The 11,281-nt window shown below is 38.4% G+C and overlaps 1 protein-coding gene across 2 annotated transcripts; it reads left to right on the plus strand.

Moving 5' to 3' along the window:
* The first annotated feature begins 3,376 nt into the window (after positions 1-3,376).
* On the plus strand, positions 3,377-8,612 carry LOC108010414 (allantoinase). 2 transcript variants are annotated; one of them, XM_070997528.1, is made up of 4 exons: positions 3,377-3,506; positions 3,582-4,055; positions 5,274-5,796; positions 7,213-8,608. In XM_070997528.1, the coding sequence occupies exons 1-4, from the start codon at positions 3,465-3,467 to the stop codon at positions 7,545-7,547; spliced, it is 1,374 nt and encodes a 457-aa protein (XP_070853629.1). In that variant the 5' UTR covers positions 3,377-3,464; the 3' UTR covers positions 7,548-8,608. The 2 variants fall into 2 exon arrangements, with proteins under 2 accessions (XP_070853629.1, XP_036675997.2); XM_036820102.3 differs by having other exon boundaries at positions 3,393-3,506; positions 3,565-4,055; positions 7,213-8,612.
* The last annotated feature ends 2,669 nt before the right edge of the window (positions 8,613-11,281 follow it).

Below are 11,281 nucleotides of genomic sequence, written 5' to 3' on the forward strand. Positions count from 1 at the left end.
TTCCCTAAAATTAATCCAAACTTAGCTATGATACGTGTTGTTTCAAAAGTTTCGAAAAGTGACTAAAGAAATTTAACTTAAGAAGATAAATGCTATAGTCGATGGCCGCGACTGTTAGGTACCCGTTACTCAGCTTAAGGGAGTGCGAGAGGGATGGAGACACGCTTAAAGCAACTCTGCTTTTTTCATTAACACACCTAGCCTACAGCGCCACCTATCATCTTCTTCTTAAGCGCCGCCTAGCTTATAGCGCCAATTAACTTACGAACCAAGCCACTAGCGTCTTGGTATCGTATTTTCGATTGAATTGCAAAATTTTGATTATTATTTGTTTATAACTCTATAATGACTGGTCCGATTTTAATAAAATATATGAGTATTGCTAATAAGAACAAAATCTCATTTAAATTTTTACAAAACCTTAAAATGTGGGCGCAAGATGGGTTTCAGTGTTATAGTCGTTTGTGGGCGTTAGAGTGGGCGTAACACCCTGCTGAAACAAACTTGCGCTGCGCAGGAAGCCCAAGAATCTGCTTGCTCAACATTCTAGCTCTTATAATTTCCGAGATCTCAGCATTCATACAGACAGACGGACAGACGGAAATTGTTAGTAATATACCTAAAATAATAAGATCTCTCATACACGTCTATATACCTATCTTAAATGATCTTTCCTTTATTATCTTTTCATTTATTGCGACTTAAATTATTAATTTAATAATTTAAATAATTAATTTCAAGGCAGAACTCGCCTGCGCGAAATATACTAATTAGGTTTTAGTAATATTTCGTTCTTGAGGTGATAACGTGTTGCATACTCTTGGGGGCAGCGTAAAATTATCCAGCAACAAAAATATACATTTGAAAATAGTTTTCATTTTTGTTTCAAATTCAAAAGTTATTGTACGTTGTCATGTAACTAACTTTTACTATAGTTAATAACTTATACTACTACCTCCACGGAGAGCATTAAGGTATTTAAGTTATACAAAAGGAAATTTTTTGAAAAAATGCGTAAATTTGTAACGCATACGCACTGTGGCCTGGCTTGGTTTAATTTCTTAAATTCGTTTGTCACCTTTCCGAACTAATTAAGTTTTCCAAACAAAAACAGTTCGATGTTTTGATTTATATTAACCGAGATCACAAAGTTGGCCAAGATGGAGAGGAGAAAATGATTTTTCGAAAAAATTCTGCCTGGCATATATGTCGTATGAGTATTTTTTAATGAATTTTTATAAACGTTTTCAAAGGTCTAGGTCACAAAAAAAAATTACATGTTTGAATACATTTCTTGCACACTTTAATATACCAGGGGTGAGAATAAGATTTATTTTTTGGAATGCCTAGAGGTACATGAAAAATGTTAATAATTATATTAAACGATTAGATAAGTTAGTGGGATAGATTCGTTGAGGCCTTGAAAATTATTAAAAAGCAAAAACAATTAAAATCGATTTCAACTAACTAAAATGTACAAGTGTTGTCAAAACTGCAGGTTAAACTATCGATCGGTGTGCCTTTTTCAAATCACTTTACCCATTTTTGAAAATATAACACCAAAATTGTATGTGTGGATCATAAGAACAATTTAAAAGGAAATATATTTCATTTTTTGGACCCTTAACTGACATTTAGACTAGCTATGAAATTATTCTCATTATGTTTCGTCATTCACATTTAACTAGTATCCGAATTTTTTAAACCATATATGTATTAAGTAAAAAGTATTTGGGTTGGATATTTGAAAATATCCGAATTTTTTAAACCATATTTTAAGTAAAAAATATTTGGGTTAGATATTTGAAAATATCCTAATTTGTTAAACCATATTTCAGGTAATACTTTTTACACATATTTTCAAATAAAAAGTTAAAGATATTACTCAAAATATGGTTTATGGATATTTTCAAATATCTCGACAAATTTCTCGCTGTGCAGCAGCAACAACAAGTGGAACGTTTCTTATTTCGGCACTCGGCTCGTCCGCTGCATTCGTCTTCCCGCTCACTCGCTCGTGCCCTCTCCCTCTGCCTCCTCCTCGCACACACTGGCACACACACATTGGCACACACACTGGCGCACACACGCAGACGGAGGCAGTTTGGCGTGTATGTATGCGTCTCGTTGCGCCTCGTTATTGGTTTCGGTTTCATTTTCGTCTGCTTTTTCGTTTTCGCTTTCGCTTGCGCCTTTTGTATTGCTTTTGCTGTTGCTGTTGCCTTTACTGTTGTTTTTACTGTTGCTTTTGCCGCTAGCCGAACGGCTCTTTTTCGGTTTGCTAAGCTTCCACTGGGTGGCGCCACCAATTAAAATATTTTTCACAAATTAAACAAACACAAAATAAATCCGACAAGCACAAAAAACAGCAATCGTTCGAAAGTTGAACACGGCACTTTAATAAACTTGGGCACACATTACACCCACCAAAACGGAAAGGCACACACTCATGTACAAGTGTGTGTGTGTTGTGTGAGTGTGTGTGTGGGTTGGCTTTTCATTAAGCAGATTTTGGCCTTTTCCGCTATGGGTCAACAAAGTTTTTTCGTTTTTGTTTTTCTTCTCTAGTTTTTAATAAGCCAAAAAGCGGGGGAGTAAATAGAAGGTGAGCTGCCGAAGTTCCATGGCGAATTCAATTACTCAACGGGAGAGGTCCGAATTTTGAGGCTCTAGGCCCTGAAAGGATTTGGGATCATATCTGGAGAACATTAAGAAATATAAAGAAAAATTTAGATATATATAAGGGACCAAGAATGGGTTGGGGCAGTTTGGCTAACATATCTTGTAGCATTCTTTTTAATAACCCTTTTTCTAATCAGCTTTCAATCCTAAATTACCCGGGTATCAAATACTTTTAAAATTAAACAATTGTTTTTACTAGTAGTAGTGGCGCGACCAGCAAAGAAGTATATTTAACTATACAAATTAAAATAGTGTAATAGTTTGATAATAGTTTGTAACAAATATTTTTGAGTTTAAATTATAAGAATTTTCTTTGTATATATTTTTTGATTGCTTAGATTTCTAGGATTTTTTTGTTTTAGCAATAGAGAGCCTTTCGTTTTTAAATTATATATAAGATTGTTTCCCAGCCAAATAATATTAGTTAAAAATTGTCTCTTCATCATATCACCTTAAAAGTTATAACTTAGTAGTGCCATCTATGTTTTCCCCTTAATCTCCTATGCAATTTTTCAGTGGCCCCTCAATATTATTTCTTCAGTATAATACATAGTATATTATAAGATCTCTGCCTGAACTACCCAAGCAAATACAGAGGTATTCTTATAAGAATCGCTCTCTCTTTACCAGAGAGCACTCTCCTGATCTCCGAAAATAGAATAATATGTAGACTAGAAAGCTGAAGAAGAAACTCGCTCAGTAGACAGGTGACTTTAGAATGGATCTGTTGTTCCTCAGCCGGCGAATTTTCCTAGGCGATGGCAGCCAAAACTCCCTGATCCATGGCGGTGTTATTGTGGACACGGAGGGTATTATCCGGAAGGGTAAGTCTGTCCCATTCACCACATGATATAGATGATATTTCGGATTCCCCCTACTTAGTGCTATGTTCCCCGCAGGAGGTCAACACCTATCTGTACAACACAGAGTCGGAATCGGTTTTCGATTTTGGTGACCTGGTACTGATGCCGGGTCTAATTGATCCCAATGTGCATATCAACGAGCCGGGTCGAAAGGACTGGGAGGGTTTCGTGACGGCCACAAAGGCGGCGGCGGCCGGGGGCTTCACCACCATCATCGACCGACCCACCAATGCCACACCGCCCACTGTGAGTGTGGCGGGTCTCAAGGCAAAGACGTCGACGGCCCGGGGTAAGATCTACGTGGACGTGGGTTTCTGGGGCGGCCTCGTTCCCGGAAACGGGGATCAGCTGGCTCCCCTGTTGGCCGCCGGTGTCATGGGTCTGCAGTGCACACTATGCGGTTCCGCGTCGCCCGTATCCCAGGAATTTCCCGCCGTAAACGAAGCTCAGTTGGAGGAGGCCCTTTGCCGACTAGACAAGGATCAGGAGGAAGGCGAAGCTCTCATAGCGGTGAGTAAAGTACCAGAGGTAGCGAAATGCAAATGGAAGATAACTCCGGCCAGCTGAATATTATATACTTACGCTGTATATTTTAGAAAGCTACAGTTTTTGTGATAGTTTCTTAACATATTAAACCTTTTTATAAAATAAATATGTATATATATATATATACACATAAATTTACATAATTTATTGGATTTTTATGAGATATAGGGAATCCAAACCAAAGTCAAACAATTTTACCTAATTTTCTGTTTTTCATTTAAAAAAAATAATAATCCGTTCCATTATACCATTAATAATCAGAAAGAAAGAACAACAAAAAGTCGTTTAAAGTCGTTTAAGATCTGTTACCTGTTAAAAATTTCAACTTTCGGTGGATGCGGCGCCAATGCTTATTGAAATATCGAAAAAATAAAGCCAAACTTTATGTTTTTGGTTTTGTATACACAGAGAAAATTCTGACGTTCTCATCTGAGTTGAAAATGTTCTTAAAAACAGAACCACATTTTTGAAGTTGAAAATCAAGTTGATTTGGCGGTATTTACATTGTATATCTCAACAAATAAACTAATAGTCCAGTTAGTAGTGTATACTTATCAACAATTTCTTAAATAAACTCATTTAATTCCCTTGAGAACATTGATACCAAAATGTAGTTAGACGGTTATTAAGAACGAATGTTCTCAATTCAAGAACAGTGTACTTGAATAATTCTCTTTGTGTAGCATCTTAAGTTTTTCATCATCATAATGTAAAACAAAATTTATTTTGTTAATTGTGTTTTTTTTTACTTAAAAATTAAGCAATTTATGCCCCTTAAAATTATGTTAAATACTAAATAATATAGCGCTCTTTTGTATGTGGTCGTAACAGTTAATCCAAACATTCCAGCTTTTGTTTGTGACTCGAAAGAAATTTCTTATTTAAGTGCCTCTTCATTTGCAACAGGTTCACGCCGAGCTGCCCCTGACCACCGAAATCCATGCCGATTTATTTTGTTTATTGTCTATTAATTTATTTTAAAATTAAGCAGCTTATGCCCCTTAAGGTTGTGTTAAATAGTAAATAGAGTACCACACTTTAGTATGTGGTCGTAGCACTCGGCTAAAATAAACTTGCGCTGCGTAGGAACCCCAAGAATCTGCATGGTGAATCCAAACATTCCAGCTTTTGTTTGTGACTCGAAAGAAATTTCTTATTTAAGTGCCTCTTCATTTGCAACAGGTTCACGCCGAGCTGCCCCTGACCACCGAAATCCATGCCGACGAGGAGGCGCCGCGGGAGTACGGCACTTTCCTGGCCACCCGACCAGCCGACATGGAGATTTCGGCGACGCAGCTGCTCTGCCGACTGGCCCGGCGCCACCCGGGGCGCTGCATCCACATCCTGAATGCGAGCAGCGGCCAATGTCTGCCGCTGGTGGAGGAGTGCCGCCGGCAGGGCGGGAACCTCTCGCTGGACACCTGCCCGCACTATCTGGCCCTGGCGGCCGAGGAGGTGCCCGAGTGCGGGACGGAGTTCAAGACATGGCCACCGATTCGGGAGCGCCGCAACCAGGAGCACCTGTGGCCGGCTCTCCGGCTGGGCAGAGCCATCCGGATGATTGGAAGCGATCACTCGCCGGCAACGCCAGGCGCACGCGCCCTCACCTGCGGCAGGGGGCGTGGCAACTTCCTGAACGCCTGGCCGGGCATCAACTCAGTGCAGCTCAGCCTGCCCGTCGTCTGGACGGCAGCCAATCAGCGGGGTAAGCCAGGGAGCACCCCCTCATTAACACTAATTGCCGGCAGGTGGATAGCAAATATCAAGTATACGCAGCGTGTGCTGCAGCTGTTAGGGGCTTATATTTGTATAAAATCAGAAGCAGCTAGGGCCCCCACTCACTTCTGGGAACCCACGCAGGCATCCACAATGCTGCACACGAGTGTTTGTCCAGTTTTCCAGGGAGCTCTGTTCTATTTTAAATGAATTCATTCCCACGAAAGGCGTGTTCTTTATAAGTTCTAATTGGAAATAGGAAACAAACAAAACGCCGCCTTCTATCTCTGTTGATTTCCACAACTTAGTTTTTATTTGTTTATTTATAGAAGCTTATCATCATTGTAATGAATCCCCTAAAGTCGCCGTAGGTTTGAATTAATCATCACGAAACGGAAATTCATTTTCTTTAATTTAAATCCTAAGAATGCCAGGTGCATTTATCTGCAACTTAAGTTTTCCCTGGGACTTAACTCCTAAATTCCTTGAAAAGAAAATATATAACCTTTAATTAAATGACTAAAATAAACGTATTTTCTACAATATAAATTTTAAGAATGCCAAAAGCATTCAACTGCAAGATACGTTTTTCTTGGAGATTGAACTCTTAAATGGCAATTCATGTTGCTTTGATTAAAGACACATTTAAAGTAAGACCCGCAATTAAACGACTCATATATTTTTATTTTCTATAATTTAAATCTTAATGCCTTTTATTAAATAACTAAAGTAAATGTAATTTCTATAATTTAAATCTTAAGAATGCCAAAAGCATTTATCTGCAAAATACGTTTTTCTTAAAGATTGAACTCTTAAATTCTTTTAAATGGCAATTCGTGTAGCTTTGATTTAAGACACATATAACGTAAGATCTTTAATTAAATGACTAAAATATATTTGTTTTCTATCATTTAAATCTTAAAAATGCCAAAAGCATTCATCTGCAAGATAAGTTCGCAAGGTTTTTCTTGGAGAGTGAACTCTTAAATTCATTTAAATGACAATTCGTGCAGCTTTTATTAAGGCCACATATAAGTAGGGTTAAAGTAAGACCATTAAGTAAATGACTAAAGTTAATTTATTTGCTATAATTTAAATCTTAAGAATACCAAAGCATTTATCCTCAAGATACATTAGCAAGGTTTTTCCTAGAGATTGAGCTCTTAAATTCTTTAAAACAACAATTCGTGCAGGTTTGATTAAAGACACCTGCAAATGTATCATCTATATAGATAAAAGGGCAAGAATAAGGGCAATAATCGCGCTGGCGACGACAGTGAAAGATGTAGAAGTGAGGAGACCGCAAATCTGAGCTAGATTTCAGCCACTGAGAAACCGGAAACAAACGCCTTTCCCACCCTTTAGCCCCTGGCCTATTGACTCATGCATATTTCATATTTTCCAGGATCCACCTTGACTGTGGCCGACATCCACCGGCTGATGTGCCAGGAGCCGGCGAAGCTGTGCGGGCTGTCCGCCTCGAAGGGCCGCATTGCCGAGGGCTACGACGCCGACTTCTGTGTGTGGAGTCCCGAGGAGGAGTTCACCGTGGGGCCGGAGCTGCTCTACACGGCCACCAAGGCCACCCCGTACGCGGGTCAGAGGTTGAGGGGCGTGGTGCACGCCACGGTGGTGCGGGGCCTGCATGTCTATCAGCAGTTCGAGGGCTTCGGCCAGCCCTTGGGCAAGGTGCTACTCCGGCGGAGCGGCCGCAAGCTGGTCAAGTTCGTGAGCATGTGACGGGGTAAACTTTGTTAATTAAAATCATTAAGAGATTGGGCTGTGCTCGTTGATATTCCGTGGCCACTTTCCCTTCCTGGTGGATACACTTCTCCGGGGGGTAAGACGATTTCGATGAAAAATAAACTAATAATACACAGAGAAAAGTATCCAAGAACATTGTTCGCGAATTGAGAACATTGTTCTTGAATTGAGAACATTGTTCTTGAATTGAGAACATTGTTCTTGAATTGAGAACATTGTTCTTGAATTGAGAACATTGTTCTTGAATTGAGAACCTTGTTCTTGAATTGATAACATTGTTCTTGAATTGAGAACATTGTTCTTGAATTGAGAACATTGTTCTTGAATTGAGAACCTTGTTCTTGAATTGATAACATTGTTCTTGAATTGAGAACATTGTTCTTGAATTGAGAACATTGTTCTTGAATTGAGAACATTGTTCTTGAATTGATAACATTGTTCTTGAATTGATAACATTGTTCTTGAATTGAGAACATTGTTCTTGAATTGAGAACATTGTTCTTGAATTGAGAACATTGTTCTTGAATTGAGAACATTGTTCTTGAATTGAGAACATTGTTCTTGAATTGATAACATTGTTCTTGAATTGAGAACATTGTTCTTGAATTGAGAACATTGTTCTTGAATTGAGAACATTGTTCTTAAATTGAGAACATTGTTCTTGAATTGAGAACATTGCTCTTGAATTGAGAACATTGTTCTTGAATTGAGAACATTGTTCTTGAATTGGGAACATTCGTTCTTAAAAACCGTGTAAATACATTTTGGTATCAATATAATAACGAAATGGTGAGAAGAGAAAAGTTAAATTGACTTTATTTAACAACTTTTTGATAAGTAAACACTAAGGACTGAACTAATAGTTTATTTGTACATACAATGTGCTTAAATACCGCCAATTCAACTTGACTCGAGCAAAATAAAAACATTTTCAACTTAAAAATGTCGTCCTATTTTTAAGAACATATTCAACCCACATGAGAATGTCAGAATTTTCTCTGTGTTGGGTAATATACAAAGTAATCTTATATCCTTTATAAAGGGGTGCTCTCCAGAGAGCTTGTTTTCTTTAGGGGTAAGTCTATAAATGCCAATAATTGCCCACTTTTAGACATATTTCCAAGTGGCTTGCAAATCCCTTAAGCCTTCAGCAGAAAAGGCTTTTACCCTAATACCGCCTAACAAGTCGCACAATAAATATCTTTCTAATAATAACCCACTTTTTGGTGAATATCTCGCAAACAAGGGCTTATCGGATTAAAAAGAATGGTACCAACTTGTTGACAACCTGTTGGTATATATTCTTCGCTCAAAAAGATAATTTTACGTGGCTGTTCGATAGTGTTTAGAGTAACGAGCGGGGCACCAGGCTCTTTGTGGATTCAGTTCTGAATGTTGGCTTCCCATTTCTGTTTTCCCCTTCCTTTGCGACTTCCTTAGAGCTTCCTTCTGTCGCTCGAAGGATCGCTGAAGGAGGAAGTGAATTGGGGCCAGGACGTGCAACAAGTTGTCGCGTGGCAACGGCGAGTAAACATGACACCAACCGACCTCATGGAGCCCATCACCCCACCGTCGCATGTGTGCTTTCCCCGCGCTTTTCCAACGCTTTTCCTTCGCTTTTCCGTCGCTTTTCCAGGCATGTGGATGACAGCTTAAGTTTGCTTGCCAGGCGTCAACTCAATTTTTGCACTACACCCGTGTGTGTGTGTGTGTGTGTGTGTTTGGGTGGGTGGGCGTGTTTATCTAAGCGGTTGGGCGGAACAGCCAGCAGGTTTATGCCGTGATTTAGTTGAACTAGAAGATTTTAACTTTATCTTCACAGCAGTAAGCCATTGTTGTAGATGCACTCTGAGAAAATCACTTAATATGATGCCCAAAAGTATGCTATCCATAGCATTTGCATATATCGAAGTATACTTTTAGACACCTCTAAAACTTTAAAGTTAAAAAATTTCCCGATTAAAGCTTTAAATATATTTGATAGATGTCTATAAGAGGGATTTATTCCCTTTTTCTTCGTATACTTTTACTTTAGTGTCGCTACCCTATACTTTATTAACTTTTAAATATAATTTAACATTTAAAACCCATTGTTTTATTCAGATTAAATTCAGTGGAACTTTAAATTCGAAAGCCTTCTAAAAAATAGATAAAAGATTATGTAGCCCCAACTCTAAGCACGACAATAGAACAATGAACTTATTTTTACCATCCAACTTTTTTGTGTTGTGTTGCATTTAGTTCCTCTTTTAAATTGATTTTAATTTTTGATAACATTTTATGGCAATGCATTTGAAAACCTTTTCAAAAAATAGGTTAATAACCCCTTTGTCTGCTCGACAGTAGAACTTAATGATGCCAACGTATTTTTTCAATGCTACCCATTTAATTCCTCAGAAATTCGTATAGTCGCTGGCCCCGGGCGCTGAAAGTGCTGTTTAAAAACCTTTCAGTTCCCGATAAAGATGATTTTCCTGGTATTTGTAAAGGGCTATTATGGCGTGTGGGTTTTTTTTATCTGTGAGAAGCAAAACAATGGCGAAAGGGGCGAGAGAGAGACAGATTGAGGCAGAGCTGTCAATCAACGCGGACAGGGCGACCCACGCATAAACCGCTTTGTCTGCGTCCTTTTTCCGCTTTTCCCGGCAAATGGAAATGGAAGCGGAAAAGGCGGCGGCGGAGGCTTGGCCCGCAAATACACCTTCAGCTTGTTGATGGGCTTGTGTCTGGTGACGTTTCGATTTTCCGCTTTCCTTTGTTTTCCCCCCTTGCCATTTATACTGGGACTTGCTTCCTGCCTGTTGCCTGCGTCATTGATGCCCACGCTCGCCCAGCGCTCTTAACCCCACGACGGTGCCGCTATATTTAGCCCCCGGCATGGAAACTTTCGCCAAAACTAATTTGTGAATTATTCTCGGGAAAAAAGATAAATTACAAAAAAAAATAGAGAAAGCAGAGAGCGTTTGTGCACTTGCGTGGCTGCTAAAATAATTAAACAACATGTTCTGTGCATATTTAGTTATCTAACTTTTTTGTGCAAGCAGCCAAGGGAATTAAATCAATTAGGTGATGTAATGTGAACCGCAAATGGCGCATTAGAAATATTTAAATGCATTTTGGGTAGGCAGAAGAAAAACTCTGTAAATTCGCAATTATTTAGACTGTAATGCGAGTATCAAATGTAAAAGGGGTAAACAGATTTAATTGGATTTCCAATTTAGTTTCTTCAAATTCCAAATTTATCTAAATCCCATCAAATATTAGATTTTATTTGGCAATATTTGGTATTACAAAAGAAAAACTTTTTAAATTCACAATTATTACAGTTGAAATGTGAGAATCAAGTGTAAAAAGGGTAAACGAATTTAATTTGATTTCCAATTAAATTTCTTGAATTTTCCATTTATCTAGAAGCCAATAATTACTAGATTTATTTTGCAATATTCGTTAGGTATTATTAGTTTTTTAATTCACATTTATTTGAGTAGCAAATGTAGAAGAGGTAAACCAATTAAATTGCATTTCCATTTTAATTTTCTTAAACTCCAATTAACCTAAGCCCACCAAATATGAAATTTAAATTTGCAATTTTCGGTAAATATTCTTCGTGGGTTAATAAAGGGGTTTTTTTGGTACGGTTAGCAATTCGCTTAACGCGCCTCCGAGCAGTCTTCGTTCCCATTAAATAAATGCCACAAGCAGATCACAGT

This window comes from Drosophila suzukii, chromosome X (genome assembly GCF_043229965.1).
Source record: "Drosophila suzukii chromosome X, CBGP_Dsuzu_IsoJpt1.0, whole genome shotgun sequence".
In the NCBI taxonomy this organism is placed as follows: Eukaryota; Metazoa; Arthropoda; class Insecta; order Diptera; family Drosophilidae; genus Drosophila; species Drosophila suzukii.

Excerpts from the sequence above, each read along its gene's own strand:
- LOC108010414 (XM_036820102.3), top strand. The coding sequence starts at position 3,401 with ATGGATCTGTTGTTCCTCAGCCGGCGAATTTTCCTAGGCGATGGCAGC. Across the intron at positions 3,507-3,564 it reads GGAGGGTATTATCCGGAAGG|TGCTATGTTCCCCGCAGGAG; the intron begins GTAAGTCTGTCC and ends CCCCCTACTTAG. Across the intron at positions 4,056-5,273 it reads AAGGCGAAGCTCTCATAGCG|GTTCACGCCGAGCTGCCCCT; the intron begins GTGAGTAAAGTA and ends CATTTGCAACAG.